The sequence below is a fragment of the Dermacentor andersoni genome, chromosome 8 (genome assembly GCF_023375885.2).
Source record: "Dermacentor andersoni chromosome 8, qqDerAnde1_hic_scaffold, whole genome shotgun sequence".
NCBI lineage: Eukaryota > Metazoa > Arthropoda > Arachnida > Ixodida > Ixodidae > Dermacentor > Dermacentor andersoni.
The window spans coordinates 12,207,999-12,225,960 of record NC_092821.1 but is presented as its reverse complement, the minus strand read 5'-3'; the positions used below and the strand labels follow the sequence as shown (position 1 = coordinate 12,225,960).

Sequence of the window (17,962 nt, the reverse complement as noted above, 5' to 3'; positions counted from 1 at the left end):
CTCGTGGTTCCGTGCTTTCTAATGTCGAGAGTCGCTTCTACAAAGCTGATTTTTACATGGAACGACGACGTGATTACCTGTATAATAAGCACAGGCTACAACATTTGTATGCATTTTTGACACCATTTCTGATCTCAACGACAATGATCACAAATAATAATTTTTTTTTTGCAGAGGTGACAAGGCTTCAAATCTCTTTGTTCGTCTTGGTGTCCTGGACCGCAGCATCTTAGAAAACTCTCCTGTTCATCAAAACTACACTGTGGACAAGGTAATATACATATACGAATAAATTGCAAGAAGTAAAGGCGTGCGAAAGAACAAAACGGAATGACAAATTTCTCAGGCAATGTTTTCCACAGTTTCGTACGAGCTTTGAAATGCATATTCGGAATAATACGAGTAGTTAGCAGAACCCGCGTAGTGGCGTAGGCTCTGCACTGCTAATCCCGAAGTCGCTGGATCAAGTCCCAGCCACAGCGCCATATTTTGATGGGGCGAAATGCAAAAACGCCTACGTACCCCACAATGGGTGAGCGCTGAAGAACCCCAAATGCTCAATGCTGATCCGGAATCCCCTACTATGGCCTGCCTCATAATCATATGCTGGTTTGGCCATGTAAAACTCTAGAATTTCCTGTGAATCCCAATGACACTAAAAAGACAGGGACAAACAAAGGAACTTCCACAAATGGTGCATCATTGAATTTGCACAGCATATAATTTCAGTAGAGCATGTGCTGTAGGCTGGATCAGAGGCATCTTAAGAGCAGATTGGAACAGCGCTTCAGACAAGACGGAGTGAAGGCGACCAACACAGCGTTGCCTATGACAACGAGTGTTCTTTGTAATATTAACTGCTAAACATAAGCAGGGAAATCTGCGCGGAGAACACAAAAACATCAAATGGTCAAATGCGATTGTTGTCAGGAGGTGATCATGATTTCGATAAATAGCACAGTTCACTACAATGTGGACATCATGAAGGCGCGCTAGTAAAGTAATTACCGTGTTAGTATGTTTAGAAAGCGTCGGTAATCTCAAGTGTACATTGTTCTGTATAGCCACCTGAAAACTAGCAGTTTTCAATAATTTGCCCCCAACCACACTTTTTACATTGTTCAGCCAAATCACTGGAAACAGAGTCTATCAGAGTCAGCAGGGGGATAAGTACGTGGTCTATGGTAGCTTTTGCATTTGGCATAGGAAACTACTTGCCATCTGATGATGGCATGACCGCGCGAAAGCTTCTTTACATTGTAATAAACATTGTAAAACATTAGCAGAACGTTATAAAAGCTTTTGCTCTGAATGAATCCTAAAAGAATTGCAGGTTTTTGTGTTGTCATACACCCACACCATGGTTTATGCGTTACCCTGCCTTCAAAATATCTACACTATATTTAAATCCGCTGCCGAGAACAGTCGCTAGCAATAACTTAATCCATAAGCCTAATAATCCTAATCCATAAGAAAGGAGACGCCAAAGACTTGAAAAATTATAGACCGATCAGCTTATTGTCCGTTGCCTACAAAGTATTTACTAAGGTAATTGCAGATAGAATCAGGAACACCTTAGACTTCCGTCAACCAAAGAACCAGGCAGGATTCCGTCAAGGCTACTCAACAATAGACCATATTCACACTATCTATCAGGTGATAGAAAAATGTGCGGAATATAACCAACCTTTATATATAGCTTTCAATGATTACGAGAAAGCGTTTGAATCAGTCGAAACCTCAGCAGTCATGGAGGCATTGTGGAATCAGGGTGTAGACGAGCCGTATGTAAAAATACTGAAAGATATCTATAGCCGCTCCACAGCCACCGTAGTCCTCCACAAAGACAGCAACAAAATCACCATAAAGAAAGGCGTCAGGCAGGGAGATACGATCTCTCCAATGCTATTCACAGCGTGTTTACAGGAGGTATTCAGAGACCTGGAGTGGGAATAATTGGGGATAAGAGTTTATGGAGAATACCTTAGTAACTTGCGATTCGCTGATGATATTGCCTTGCTTAGTAACTCAGGCGACCAACTGCAATGCATGCTCACTGACCTGGAGAGGCAAAGCCGGAGGGTGGGGTCTAAAAATTAATCTGCAGAAAACTAAAGTAATGTTTAACAGTCTCGGAAGGGAACAGCAGTTTACGATAGGTAGTGAGGCGCTGGAAGTGGTAAGGGAATACATCTACTTAGGACAGGTAGTGACTGCGGATCCGGATCATGAGACTGAAATAATCAGAAGAATAAGAATGGGCTGGGGTGCGTTTGGCAGACATTCTCAGATCATGAACAGCAGGTTGCCATTATCCCTCAAGAGAAAAGTTTATAACAGCTGTGTCTTACCAGTACTCACGTACGGGGCAGAAACCTGGCGGCTTACGAAAAGGGTTCCACTTCAATTGAGGACGACGCAACGAGCTATGGAAAGAAGAATGATAGGTGTAACGTTAAGGGATAAGGAATGAGCAGATTGGGTGAGGGAACAAACGCGAGTTAATGATATCTTAGTTGAAGTCAAGAAAAAGAAATGGCCATGGGCAGGACACGTAATGAGGAGGGAAGATACCTATGCTCATTAAGAGTTACGGAATGGATTCCAAGGGAAGGGAAGCGTAGCAGAGGGCGGCAGAAAGTTATGTGGGCGGATGAGATTAACAAGTTTGCAGGGACAACATGGCCACAATTAGTACATGACCGGGGTTGTTGGAGAAGTATGGGAGAGGCCTTTGCCCTGCAGTGGGTGTAACCAGGCTGATTATGATGATGATGATGATGATGATGATGATGATGATGCCTTATATGGAGTGCAGAACAAACGGGTTTACAGAATTCCGCTGTCATGCGGAAGTTGGCACATCGGCCAAACTGGCCGGTGTGTCAACGTTCGTCTAGTGGAGCACAAGCTGCTTGTCGAGGCACCATAGGGATCTGGGCACTTGGCGGCACATTGCAAGCGCTGTGAGAATGAATGCAGGCCGCCCTTTGATAAAACTGGTGATTACTTATAGCACTCCCCATTCGTAGGCAGATCGCGAAGATAGTGCAATACCGGCCCGACCCGCGGCGCACGTAAATCAGGCGTTAAGCACTCCCCATACGTGGGCGGATCCCGAAGCTTGCGCAGTGGCGGAGGTCCATTTCGCCAATAAGGGGCCCCATATATAGCTTCGCTGGTCATGCTTCTTCACAGAGTGGAAGGCCACTGAGTTTTTTTCGTTTATACTGAGCTTTACTCCCCGTCACTCTCATACGACGCCGCAAGTTAAATGCGTCGTCACTTTGGTTGCACCCTTATCTCAGCTAAGAACCTTTGGCCTAAGAAATTACTTACGAACAGTGCAGCTTCGTGAATTCCGCCCCGGTGCCTTTCGAGCAGTTGCAAAACGACCGTTGTCTCTAACTAAATCGCACAACTTAAAATATTTCTCGTTGAGACAGGTCAAATGAAACATTGCCATATTATAACGTTCCCATGCACTTGGTAGCAATTTTTTACAATTACAGTAATTCATCCACATACACTTTACTTTGCGAAAATATTGGCGATATTCCTCCGCCTTTTCCCCCGAGATGTGATATTTCTCAAGGCCACGCTTCCTTGTCCCTTAGTTTCACGAAACGGAAACAAAGTACCTCTTTTAATCATCCGAGAATAGCGGACGAACGTCTTATCACGCGTGGAAATACCGTAAAAACGAGGGTTTCGCAATTTGTTGTGACTTTCCTAATAAAGCTAGTTACTTCCAAATTTTGGAATGCTTTGAACACAAGATCCTCCCCTCCTCCTCCTCCTCCTCCTCATCATCATAATCATCAGCCTGGTTACGCCTACTGCAGGCCAAAGGCCTCTCCCATACTTCTCCAACTACCCTGGTCATGTACTAATTGTGGCCATGTTGTCGCTGCAAACATCATCTCATCCGCCCATCTAACTTTCTGCCGCCCCCTGCTACGCTTTTCTTCCCTTGGAATCCAGTCCGAAACCCTTAATGACCCTCGGTTATCTTCCCTCCTTATTACATGTCCTGCCCATGCCCATTTCTTTTTATTGATTTCAACTAAGATGTCATTAACTCGCGTTTGTTCCCTCACCCAATCTGCTCTTTTCTTATCCCTTAACGCTACACTCATCATTTTTCTTTCCATAGCTCGGTGCGTCGTCCTCAGGGGCGTAGCCAGGGGGAGGGAGACGTTACTGGGCTTCAGCCCCCCCCCCCCGAAATTTTTTCGTACTGTCTATGCACCGCGCCCACCAAAGCGATCCCCGGTGCCGGAAATCATTCTGAATTTTGTCTAGAATGTCTCTCGAAAAGACATTTCACCACGAACATTGCGAACTCGGGCTGGATTTCGCGGCAACGCCCATGCACCGGGAGTCACATAACGCAAGCAGCCCCATCCGAGCACAAAGTTTCAAGGGCGTTTTGATGGCGACTGGGCTCGCCGCGGCATCTTGCGGCGGCCGCGGAATCCATGGAGCGCATGGATGTCAATTCCGAAATTTATGGGTGTAAAGTTGTCATAAACATTTGATGTGAAAGGTGCATTGACATTTCCAAAGTTGTGCTTTAGATCTTCTATTGCGGAACTTTGTGGGTTAATGTTCGTATAGATATTGAACGTCAAAGGTACATCCGACCATACCACGAGACAAGCCAAATAAACACGCTATCAGACAAGTTGACAGACAGCAGCGAGGTCCGATGAGATGAAGCGTTGTGGTGGTTCATTTGTGCCGTCCTGACACCTACGACGCCAAAGACTTGAAAAATTATAGACCGATCAGCTTACTGTCCGTTGCCTACAAAGTATTTACTAAGGTAATTGCAAATAGAATCCGGAACACCTTAGACTTCCGTCAACCAAAGGACCAGGCAGGATTCCGTAAAGGCTACTCAACAATAGATCATATTCACACTATCAATCAGGTGATAGAGAAATGTGCGGAATATAACCAACCATTATATATAGCTTTCATTGATTACGAGAAAGCGTTTGATTCAGTCGAAACCTCAGCAGTCATGGAGGCATTGCGGAATCAGGGTGTAGACGAGCCGTATGTAAAGATACTGAAAGATATCTATAGCGGCTCCACAGCCACTGTACTCCTGCATAAAGAAAGCAACAAAATCCCAATAAAGAAAGGCGTCAGGCAGGGAGATACGATCTCTCCAATGCTATTCACAGCGTGTTTACAGGAGGTATTCAGAGACCTGGATTGGGAAGAATTGGGGATAAGAGTAAATGGAGAATACCTTAGTAACTTGCGCTTCGCTGATGATATTGCCTTGCTTAGTAACTCAGGGGACCAACTGCAATGCATGCTCGCTGATCTGGAGAGGCAGAGCAGAAGGGTGGGACTAAAAATGAATCTGCAGAAAACTAAAGTAATGTTTAACAGTCTCGGAAGGGAACAGCAGTTTACGATAGGTAGCGAGGCACTGGAAGTGGTAAGAGAATACATCTACTTAATACAGGTAGTGACTGCTGATCCAGATCATGAGAGTGAAATAATCAGAAGAATAAGAATGGGCTGGGGTGCGTTTGGCAGGCATTCGCAGATCATGAACAGCAGGTTGCCATTATCCCTCAAGAGAAAAGTGTATAACAGCTGTGTCTTACCAGTACTCACGTACGGGGCAGAAACCTGGAGGCTTACGAAAAGGGTTCTACTTAAATTGAGGACGACGCAACGAGCTATGGAAAGAAAAATGATAGGTGTAACGTTAAGGGATAAGAAAAGAGCAGATTGGGTGAGGGAACAAACGCGCGTAAATGACATCTTAGTTGAAATCAAGAAAAAGAAATGGGCATGGGCAGGACATGTAATGAGGAGGGAAGATAACCGATGGTCATTAAGGGTTACGGACTGGATTCCGAGGGAAGGGAAGCGTAGCAGGGGGCGACAGAAAGTTAGGTGGGCAGATGAGATTAGGAAGTTTGGAGGGTCAACATGGCCACAATTAGTACATGACCGGGGTAGTTGGAGAAGTATGGGAGAGGCCTTTGCCCTGCAGTGGGCGTAATCAGGCTGATGATGATGATGATGATGACACCTAAAGAAATATCATTTTTTTTTCACCTACGCCAAAGCATCCATATCAAGAAACCAAAGCCAGCCAAGGTAACTACGTTCTTATTTATTTTTTCTACTTCGACTTTTATTCGCGAGGATACATTGAGCCTCTTAATTTTTTTGTCCTCCCTCCCCTACTCGCGGGCTGTCAGAGCCAGCCAGAGCGCATGCATTTTTCTTGTGTTACTCTGACCACCGCGCGATGCACTTCGGTGCGCATTCACTTTTCCCTGGCCGAGTGGATCTTCGTCTGACAGAGTTTTGGGCGCTTTCGGCCTAGCATACGAGAAAAAGAGACTATCGTCGCTAGCCGCCATCACTGTGGGGACTCGACGAATTGCACCGCGTTCGCTTGAGCGCAACCTCTCCGGAAAGTCTTGTCTCGCCAGTGTAGGATACCGAGCACTATGCGTATGGTTCTCGGTGGACCAAGCGTCACACGTTTTTTTCGATATTCCTTCGGTAGCCACATTAGGTGCCCAAAATAGGCATTTGATTGTGGCCAACATACTTTGAGCTTTTTCATTTCGGTGCCCCGGCCACAGAAAAGAAAAGAAAAGATATTGTTGTGGCGCAGCGAATTGTCGCATGGTGAAAGTTCGATTTTGTTACTTCTTCTTTTGCGGACAGTAATGGGTCACGGGACGCTTCAGTTAACGGATACTCTTATTATATAGTATTGCGACAGCAATTATATGGACACTCCAGGCCCATTCCTGGCGTCGCCGTGGCTTTCATGTCTCAGTCCAAGGGCGATAACATCGGCACCGCGCGCCGCATACTGTGTGTGGGAGTGAAAGCGTAGGGAGGGGCGTGGGGGAGGGGCTGGAATGGGTGAGGCGACAATGGTGGCTCAGTCTTGTGTGCGCAAAGGAGAAAAGCGGGGAGGAAGCGTGCCGCCTTCCATCGCGCGCGATACGTCGGGGGGAGTGGATTGAATGTGGGCGAGATCTAGGATTCTGCGGATCTCTGATTGTGCAACATGTTTATTTGCCTTGTTTGACGCATTATATACAGTGACTTTTTTAGATAGTAAGTTTATTGCGGACTTATACGTATATTTAAATATCTCGTTGCCAGGTTTTGTGTATACGTGCAGTGAACTTTGTTTCCAGTGACACTTTTTGGCCTTTTATCAAGCTGTATCTTCGCACTTATATATTCTATTGCAACTTCGCATTTCTGATGTACGAGGGCGAGTAAAATGAAAGTGGTCCAACCAGCCCCGCGCAATAATGGTTCGGTTCATTATCTGCGAGGCATGCGTGTAGCACACAGGTATCTCTCATTTACAAAAGTGACACGCAGGTGTGAGGATAAATTTTTTTTAATGCTCTCATACACTGGGTTGAACATGGTTGCGTGACGTAATGGACGCTCCAGAAGTTGAGCAGCGTGGTGTCCTGAGGTTTTTGACAGCTGAAGGTATTTCCCAAAAGAAACTAGTCGCCGTATAGCTGCCGTGTACGTTGAACATTGCATATCATTGGCCACTGTGAAGCGTTTGAGCAAACGGTTCAAAGAAGGACATGAAACTTGCAAAGACGATCCAAGGCCGGGCCAAAGCCATCGTGCAATCACCCCTAGCAAAATTGCAAAGCTTGATGAGCTGATGAGGCAAGAACGGAGGATAAGCATCGATGAACTCGGAGAGCGTGTAAACATCAGCCACGGTTCGGTTCACGCCATAATTCATGAAGCTCTCGGTTATCGGCTCTTGTGTGCGCAATGGTTGCCCAAGATTTTTGAACTACCGCTAGAAGACAGAGAAGTTCAGCGCTGTCTTGGCTCATCTGATCCGGCATCACAATAAGGGTGACGACTTCTTGTCTCCAACTGTGATCGGGGACGAGCCATGGTGCCACTTCTACGAGCCTAAAACACGACGGCAAAGCTTACAGCGGAAACATTAGAATTCACCACCCCCAAGAAAGGAAAGGCCGTCATTCCCGCCGGAAAGGTGTTGTTGACTTTTCTTTCTCGATCGTCAGGGGCCATTATGGATAGAATTTGCTAAATCTTGAGAGGTTATCAATTCTTTTCGTTATTTTGAAACGCCAGATCGGCTGCGTTTCACAATCAAGAACAAACTACATGGAAAATTGACGAATGGGGTCATCTTGTTCCACGACAATGCCGTCCCCACGTCAGTGATGTAATTAATACAAAACTGGCAATGTTCAAGTGGGAAACGCTGCAACATCCGCCATACAGCTCAGACCTGTCGCCTTGCCACTTCCACATTTTTGGGCAACCGAAAAAAACAGCTCAAGGGAGCCGGATTTGTGTCGGACAATGACATGAAAGAGTCAGTTGCAGACATTTTGAAGCAGCAACCCAAGGATTGTAGTGAGACTGGAATCACGCGACCTCGTTAAACAACGGGACAAATATCTAGATAATCATGGAGACTGCTTTAAATAAAGTACCCCGTTTGTTTTATATTCGCATTAGCTGACTTTCATTTGACTCGCCCTCGTAGATTTTGCCGAACTTCGGCTTCTTATACGTGCCCTCTGTCGCGGCTATAATTTCAGTGCAATTACTCACGATACATGACCGGTGACAGCGGCTCCTGCGTAATACATTGGAACAAATGACAGCATCATTGACATTTTCCACTGGCCATTGCATATGTACAAGAATCTAAACAAGGTTCTTGTATGACAAAGTTTCATTACAATACTTGTCCTCAGCTTGTTAATTTCATGGCCTTTAGATTTTTCATAGCAGCGACATGCACTGCTTTGCTGGTTTCGAACTGATATAGTTCTAAAGTTCGAAGTTCGTGTGATATTTTCTTTACTTATTAAATAGAGAAAAAACTTGGAAGCATTGACACCACTCATTTTCGGCACAATTTATGGCACATACAAGCATATTCTTTTATCAAAAAATACATATTTTACTTGTTTTGACAGTGCGTTGCTTTCAAGAATTCGTTTGCAGCATCTTTAGCAATGGCAATGCAGTTATTATTCATGTATTTGATCCCCGGACAAATTGTTTAAGAGGAAGCTTTAGCTCGCGCCGAACTCCAACGCGGCCTATTCAAATACATGTAAAACGCAGAAACACTTTTCCGGGGTAACCCCCGGATTGCTGTTAGTGAAATTTGTTGCATTTGAGAGAGACAGTTAAATTGTAGTGTCTGTTGGAAGCGGAATTTCGGTTCAGGGAATTTTGATACTGAAAAACTCGAAAGTTAAAAAAAAATTGAAGCACGACGTTTATTTATTTATTGATTTATTCAAAATACTTTACAGGCCCGAAGATGGGCATTGGGTAAGGGAAACAAAAATTTTACGCAGTATAAAGAGCAAAGAATTATAAAAAAATTATGCAATTATACAATGCTTTGTTAATAATAATACAACGAAGAGTGAAGTTTACACAAACTCTAAAATTCTAAGATACATGTAAAATAAGCATACAGGAAGGAACGCAGACAAGAAGTTCTTTTTTTTTTAAATTAAGAAATGAATGTTTATGCCGTGATGGAATTTTTCTTTGTTAGCCTCAGCTACCAGGATATCGGGAAGGTAGTTCCACAAGCGGATGACACGTGGAAGCGCAGATGAGTTAAAAGCGTCTGTTTTGCCGTAGATGAGTGTGAAAGAAAGATTATTATGCAATCTTCGTGAGGTGAATGGAGAAACTTGCAGAGCCATTGGTGATGGCCTCGGTCCGTAAACGTACCTGTGAAACAGCAATATAAGTGCTACATCACGACGAGTGTTCAAGAAGGAATTGACAGACTGCTTTTAATTTGCGTTATACTTTCGTTCCAGTTGCAGTCTTGTGAAATGAATCGAGCGGCTATATTCTGAACTGATTCTAGCATAGTGGTTCAATAAATGTAATGAGGGGACCATATTGAAGCAGCAAATTAAAGTTTAGGGCGAACAAATGTAAGATAGGCTTATTTACGGACATTTGTCCGCGTCTTACTGAGGTTCTGGCGTAAATATCCCAAGGATCGGGAGGCATTTCCGCAGATGTTGTTGATATGTGTAGTCCAGGAAAGGTTTGTTGTCAGGGTTACGCCTAGGTATTTAAAAGATGTAACTATAGACACAGGATTGTTATTAATATGATATGAGAATCCGGAAAGGAAATGTTTTCGAGTGAAAGACATTACTTTACATTTATCTGGATTAAGCGACATTAGTCAGGTGCTACACCAACTGTTAATAAGGTCAAGATCATTTTGAATTTTTACGTGGCACTTCAGTACTAGCAATTTCTCGGGAAACTATAAAATCATCAGCAAAGATCCGCACATAAGAAGAAATGTTATTCGGTAAGTCGTTAATATATATCCGGAAAAGTAGTGGACCGAGGACACTGCCCTGTGGCACACCAGAGAAAACGTAAGAGAGCGGCGAGGAAAAATTATTAACCACGGTGAACTGCTGCCGATTGGTAAGAAAGTTCCCAATCCAAGATAGCGTTAGTGAATCTAAGGACAACGAAGACAGTTTAGAAATTAGTCGGCAGTGAGCTACGCGATCAAATTCTTTTGAAAAATCTAAAAACATGCAGTCAGTTTGCAGGTTTTTGTCCAGATTAAAACGTAATTCAGTTGTGAACTGAAGTAGTTGCGTGTCACACGATAAACCCTTTCTAAATCCATGTTGGTTTGTGAAGAAAAAGTATTTTTCTCTAAATCATTGTAAATATGGGACGTGATTATATGCTCTAGCATCTTTCAGCAGATGGAAGTAAGTGAACCGGGTCTGTAGTTTAGTGGTGAATTTTTATTGCCAGATTTAAAGATGGGAATGACCTTCGCGATTTTCCATTCTTGGGGAAGCATACCTGTCGATAGTGATTGTCGGAATATATGAGATAATATTTTACTCGAGACTGATAACGTGTTTTTTAGTATCTTTGAGTTTATGTCGTCAACGCCTGCTGATGTGGACACTTTCAGATTATTTATTTATTTATTTATTTATATATTTATTTATTTATTTATTTATTTATCATACCCTCAAGGTACGGTTGTACATTGCAGAGGGGAGGGGCAATGCAAATACAGAGGCAAATAAAAAAATAAGGAAGGAAGGCAAACAACATGGCAAAAAACATCGTATACAGAATAAGAATGGTAAATAGAAACTTGTAAGCGTGGCAAAAATACATGGCGTAACAAAAAAAGAAAGGAAGGAACATACGATATAAAATACAAGCCATAATGTAATATAATGGCATAAAAGCAGTTATTATACAGAACAAGCAAACGCAACATTAATTTATAACATGAAGCTTTGAAGTGTGCTTTTAAAGTTATTGGTGTCAATTATGTTTGTAAGTAATGCGGGTAAGTTATTCCAATCTTTGCTCGTTTGGGGAAGAAATGAATATGAAAAGTCGACGGTGTTGCAGTGCGGAATGTTTACCTTTTGGCGGTGGTCTATGCGAGATGAAATGTATGGTGGTGGTTGAACAAAGATAGAACGTAAATATGTGTTCTGGTAGTAGATTTTATGGAAAAGATGCGACGCCGTCGACAGTAATGTCGATGGGCTGTAAAAAAGGGTAGTCAAGATCAGCTACCTCAGGCACATTTGAATCGTCTTCTGTGGTGTATACTGATGAAAAGAATGAATTGAACGCGTTTGGACAGTCATGGTCTGGAATGGGAATGTGGTCGTTATCATGCAAAATGGTGTTGTTGTCCTGTCGCTCCGGACACACTGATTCCCAAAATTCTTTTGTGTTAGTTGTGAGCAGTGATGGTAAATCGTGCGAGAGAGAGAGAGAGAGAGACAACTTCATGTAGTCGCCTGCAGAACGACACCATGACTAAATGGCGCCGTGACGCGGGCCCTGACGTCTTGTCAGAGGGTGGTCTCTACTCAACTCCAGCGCGTGTTACTCCCGCGGTTGGTCGCCCTGTGGGGCAACGTTCCGTCGGTTTCGCTCGGCCTTTGTCTTTCAAGAGCCGCCGAGACCTGCTGGACGGCCCAGGTTTGGCTTTCGTGGTCGTAGCATTCCGCCGCAGCCGCGAGTCGCGGAGGAATCGTTGTACTTGTCGAAGCCTCATTGGGGAACTTGGTGCAATCCCATAGGATGTGCGTCAGGGTGGCCCTCTCCCGCTGGCACACGCGGCACACATCACTCACATATAATTTAGGGTATAGATGAGTCATTAATACTGGGGTGGGTAAAGAACCGGTTTGCAATTGTCTGAACAGCACCGCCTCCGCTCGGCTCAGCCCCGGGTGCGGGGGTGGGAAAGTCCTTCGAGCCAGGCGGTGGAACTGGGTAAGTTCGTTGAACGTCGTAATGCGGTCCTTGGCACTACACCACGTTGGACGGTCGGTTGCAGCGGCGCGGTTGGTTAGCGCTCGCGCCACTGCGTGTGCCGTCTCGTTGTGGTTATCGTGCTTCTCGGACGCATCGTTGCCCACGTGCGCCGGGAACCACTTGATTCTAACACACCGATTCTGTCGTTGCAGGTCAGCCGAGCACAGAACGCGCACAGCCTCACCACACACTTTGCCCTTTGCATAATTCCGCACTGCACTTCGGGAATCGCACAACACCGTCTGGCACCCGGGGTCGGCAATGGCCAGGGCAATGGCCACCTCCTCCGCCTGACACGCCTCGCGGACCCGTAAGCTCGCCGCTGCCCTCGTCGCGCCGGACGACGCCTCGATGACGGTAGCTACGAACGCCGCGCAGTCTCCCTGGTATTCTGCCGCATCCACGAACCTTGCGTGCTCGTCCTTGGCGTGAAAGTCGATGAGGGCCTTGGCCCTCGCCGCTCTTCTCTCCTTGTTGTACTCCGGGTTCATGTTTCTCGGGATGAGGTCCACCCGAATCCGGCGCCGGGTTCCGTCCGGGACAGAAACGTCGCTACTCGCCGCTTTCGCTCCGGGCGTGAAGCCCAAGTATTGAAGTATGCGCCTGCCGGCTTCGGTCATAGAGAGCCGCTCCAGCTGGGCGGTCCGTTGCGCTTCCGCAATTTCGTCGAGGGTATTGTGTACCCCCAGGCTCAGGAGCTTGTTGGTGCTCGTACACTCGAGTAGTCCGAGCGCCGCCTTGTAAGCTCGGCGTATCAGGGCGTCGATTTTATTCCTTTCACATTGCATCCAGTTGTGGAAGGCTGCAACGTAGGTGACGTGGCTGATTACGAAGGAGTGCACAAGCCGAATCAAGCTTTCCTCCTTCATCCCGGCCTTGCGGTTGGCGACCCGTCTGATGAGACGTATTGCGTTGGTAATCTTGGCTGTAAGGCGGGAAATAGTCTCGCCGTTGCCCCGTCGCTTGTCTATGATCATGCCGAGCACCCGGATTTTGTCGACCTCCGGGATCACGTGGCCGTTCCTCGTCACGATCTTGATGGCCTCGTAATCCCTCGCTTTGCTCTTCTTACGTCTGACGTATTTCGGTGGTAACAGCAGCAGTTCTGACTTGCTCGGTGAGCAGATCAAACCAGAACCGTTCAGCTGGTCTTCAATCGCGTCGACGGCTTCTTGCAGCGTGCTCTCAATGTGACCATCGCTGCCTCCCGGAACCCACAGCGTGATGTCATCGGCGTAGATGGTGTGCCGGACGCCCTCGACGCGAGAGAGTCACTTAGCCACCCCGATCATGACGAGGTTGAATAACAACGGCGAGATGACCGAGCCTTGGGGGGTCCCGACACTGCCGAGCCTCTTCTCTTGGAGCCGTAGATCGCCGGCGCAGAGCTCAGTAGTCCGTCCCGTCAGAAAGTCCTTGATATAATTGTAAGTTCTTGCGCCCATGTTGAGTCTGGACACCTGGGCTAGGATTGCAGAGTGCTTCACCTTGTCGAAGGCGCTCTGCAGGTCCAGCCCCAGAATGGCCTTGTTGTCTTTCGTTAGGGTATCTTCGTCAATTATACCTTTCTTCAACAGAATCATCGCGTCTTGGGTGCCGAGGGAACGCCGAAACCCGATGATCGTGGTGGGGTATAGTCCCGACTCCTCCAGGTAATCCTGCCACCTACACATGAGGACGTGCTCCAACACCTTGCCCACGCAGGACGTGAGCGAGATGGGCCGGAGGTTGTCCGTGTTCGGCGGCTTGCCTGGTTTGGGGATGAGTATGGTCTTGGCAGTCTTCCACTGCTGGGGCAGTGACCCCGCACTCCAGCACTTGTTGTAGTAATCGGTGAGGTTTTCGATGGCCACATCGCTGAGGTTCTTGAGCGCTCTGTTCGAGATGTGATCCGGGCCGGCCGCCGACTTGCTGTTTAGTTCGTGCAGGGCCGCTCGCACCTCCTCGACGCTGATGTCGCGGTCAAGCTTCTCGTTGGCTTGACCGCCGTACTCAGGATGCCTTTCCGTGGGTTTAACCGGAAGATACTTGCTGTTTATGCGTCTGATTACTTCAGTTTCCCCGTTTTCCTTGACTGCTCTGTGAATGATCTTTGCGAGGCGGTCGCGTTGGTGGGACCTTGTTTTAGTCTCGTCGAGCAGATGCCGCATCAAGTTCCAGGTTTTGCCGCTATGCATCTGCCCGTCCGCAGCATTACAGATTTCGTTCCATTGTTGCGTGCAGAGCAGCCGACAATGAACTTCGATGGCGCGATTCAGCTCCGCCACCTTCTTCCTTAGGCGCCGATTTAGTCGTTGCTCCTTCCACCTGTTTAGGATAGATTGCTTTGCTTCGAATAAGTGCGCGAGGCGGCTGTCAACCTTGTCGACCTGCTCATCCGTTTCTATGATTTTGGTCGCCTCCTTGACCTTCCCCGCGATGTGAGCTGACCATTCTTCTATGTTATTGATTTCCTCCATCTCCGTTGGTAACAGGCTACGGAAGGCATCCCAATCCGTAAAATAATGTTTTCTGGTGTCCTCCGAGGCCTTGACCTCTTCCGGTATGATGACCTCTACGATGTAGTGGTCGCTGCCGAGCTCTGACCCCGTGTTGCGCCAGGAGATATTCCCCTTCTCGTCGTTCTTCACGAACGTGAGGTCCGGCGTCGTATCCCTGGACACAGAGTTCCCAATCCTTGTAGGATCAGTCGGGTCTGTGATGAGGGTGAAGCCCAGGTCTAATGTGTCTTGGAACACGTCTCGCCCCTTGGCCAATTGCTTGTTATATCCCCATGCCGGGTGTGCCGCGTTGAAGTCCCCGCAGGCGACGAGCCTATGAGTCCCCGCCACGGTGCTGGCTCTGTGAAGGAGCGTCTTGAATTTTTGCTTCCAGTGTGAAGGGCTACTGTAGACGTTAAGCAGAAAGGTGCTGTTCTTTTGTTTCTTGCCCGTAACGACCTCGATGAGAGTGTATTCAATTTTACTATTGTGCAACTCGTGCTCAATGAAGGTGAGTCCCTTGCGAACCAATGTGCATATCCCTCTGCCACCGCTGACCTTTGGAGACTTGGCGTATACGCGATAACCGGGTAGCGACACTGTATCAGTGCGAGTCTCTTCTATCATGATTATATCAGGCTTGTTTGCTACTTGTGTTATGTGTTGCTGCAAGACTGCCTTCTTGCTAGCGAAACCGTTACAGTTCCAGTGCCAGGTCACGAGACCCTTCACTGCTGTAGTTGTTGTTGCTGGAGCGGCCATGATTGTTGCTGATTGTACTGCCGCGTTATTTGCTGTATTGCGTTCGTTAACTGCTGACACGTCCGCTCGATGGCGGCGAACCTGTCGTTAATCATCGTGGTGAACGTTGTCTTAATATAATCTTCGAGCCCATCGAGGTGTTCCTCGACTTGGTCGACCTTGTCTTTCAGGTTGTCCACCCGGTCGTTGAGCTTGCGCTCCTTCAGGTTCTCGATCGCTCGTCTCTTGGGTGCCGGTTCCTTCTCAGCGGATGTTGATGGTAAAGCGCTGCTGATGCTGGGTGTTGGTTCACATGATACCGCTTGGGGCGTTTCGTTATTGGTGGAACGGGTCGTGAGAAGCTTCTTGATTTCCATGATCTCGTTTGCCATCTTGCTAATAGTGGCCTCTTGCCTACTGACTTTCGTCTCGAGCTCGTTGTTTTTGCGCCTGAGTGCCTCGTTGTCTTCCTGCAACATCCTCATCGCCTCGTCTTCCCTCGTCTTGCTCTTGTTGTTGCCATCGACGGTCTTGCTGGTGCTAATGGTCTTTGCGGTATTGGAGGTGGTGGTGGTGGTGGTGGCACCCCCCTGTGCTTTCTTGGCACCGTGCCTTGCTGCATTGGCCCAGCTCACGCGGTCACGTGACTGCGATCGCTTGCGGCTAAGGCTACGCTGTCTACTCTCGCTGGCCCTGCGCTTCGAGACGGAACGTGACGCTCGGCGACCAGCTGGGCCGGCAGGTGTTGCAGTTGCTGACATCAGCGATGGAAATTCCTCAGCTCTGAGAGATGTTCGCTGTTGCTGCTGCGCTTGTTGTTCGGCCATCTTGCGCTCCCATTGTCTCCTTGTAACTACGTATGGGACCTTGAACCTATTCTTGCAAACCTTGTCACCGGTCAGATGTGGCCCTCCGCACAATCGGCAAGTGGGGGTACAACTATGGTCTTCCTTGGGGTCAACGGCCCCGCAAGCAAAGCAAGCCCTCACGTGAGGGTTTGGACAAACGTCGCGGCGGTGGCCCACCTTTCCGCACTGCTTACATACATCGAATTGTTTTCGATATAGGCTGCACTTGGTGAGAACGGGACCATAGCACACGTAATTCGGGACCTTCAGGCCCTTGAAAGCCACGATGACTGTGTTCGAGCTACCAATCCTCTTCGCGCCAAGTGCCAAGGGATTTCTCGAGTTTACAATGTTCCGGTCGATTGCGGCCGTGGAGTCCTCTATTGGGATACCTCTAATAATGCCTTTAACGGTGCCATATGGCGCGGTTTGATATGCGCCAACAACGTGTTCCTTGCCACCAATGCAGATCGATTTTATTTCGGCGTAACGTGAAGCACGTATATCGTCGGGGGTACTCACCACCATGATGTTTTGTTGCAAGTTGGGGCAGAAGGTGTCCGCTGCTCCATCCTCCCTTGATACGTTCGCCGCCGTCATGATGGCTGATGCCACGGTGGCGGTCTGGGTCCTCGCGATGTTAAGGCCTCCCCGAGGCCGCACTATCACCTTGGTCTCCTCCCTCGGTAGAGCGTCCGGCATCCTTGCTGCCCTCGTCACCGAAGCGTTCACGTTCCTGGCAAAGTTCTTCGTCGTAGGTCTTGACTGGTGAGCGGCAGTCCCCTGGCTGGCCAAGGTCTCTATACGCCGGCCTACATGCGACCAGTCTGCATTGTCGTTGAATTCCTCGGAAGAAATTTCTTCCCCTTGAGTTTCAACACACATCTGGCTAACGCCGGAATTCGCCGGGTCCCGAACAATGGACGTCTCCATCTCGGTCGACATGTTTGTATAGCCGCCGCCCGAAGACGACTGCCTTTCCTCGCAGAGGATGGGCCTGGCTATGGGCAGATCCAAGCTGTTCGATTAGGCTTACTGGAATGGCGCCGGCCTCCACGGAAAGTCCCGGGAAATTGGCGAAAAATCGTACCTTTGGTAGCCACCGGTACCGGTTGATGACCCGCACTCTCACAGACACAGTGGTAATAGTTATACCGCGGTAAAATATAATTAGCACTGCAAAATTGGTCATAAAATCCGGAGCCGATGTGAGCACGTCAGCTCAGACCATGGCAGCGAAATCGTGCGAAAAGTACTTATCTCGGGCAGCGCGTACTCTAGAGCAGTAGCTTTTCAAGAAGTCGGTGTATTTTTTCCAAGATATTGGAGTGGACGTGCGTTTTGCAGCCGCGTACAATCGTTTCTTTTTATTTCTCAGTTTGTTAAGAGACTTTGTGAACCACGGGTTGCCTTTATCATTTGTTATTTTAATTACCGGAATATGTTGACTAACCAGTGTTATTAGCTTGTTTTTGAACAAATCCCTGTTATCTT

The 17,962-nt window shown here is 47.4% G+C and overlaps 2 protein-coding genes across 2 annotated transcripts in view; one reads left to right on the top strand and one right to left on the bottom strand.

The window, feature by feature from the left end:
* LOC126526662 (trypsin-1-like) overlaps positions 1 to 17,962 on the top strand; it is a 97,696-nt gene that overhangs the window by 61,654 nt on the left and 18,080 nt on the right. The window contains exon 5 of the mRNA XM_050174526.3: positions 175 to 271. Within this exon, the coding sequence (XP_050030483.1) occupies positions 175 to 271 (97 nt within the window). The remainder of the gene's footprint in view (positions 1 to 174; positions 272 to 17,962) is intronic.
* LOC140219931 (uncharacterized) lies at positions 11,850 to 17,413 on the bottom strand. Its single transcript, XM_072290111.1, is given in 3 exon segments — positions 11,850 to 15,564; positions 15,723 to 16,570; positions 16,991 to 17,413. Coding segments are annotated over 3 exon segments (4,887 nt in total). The 3' UTR covers positions 11,850 to 11,948.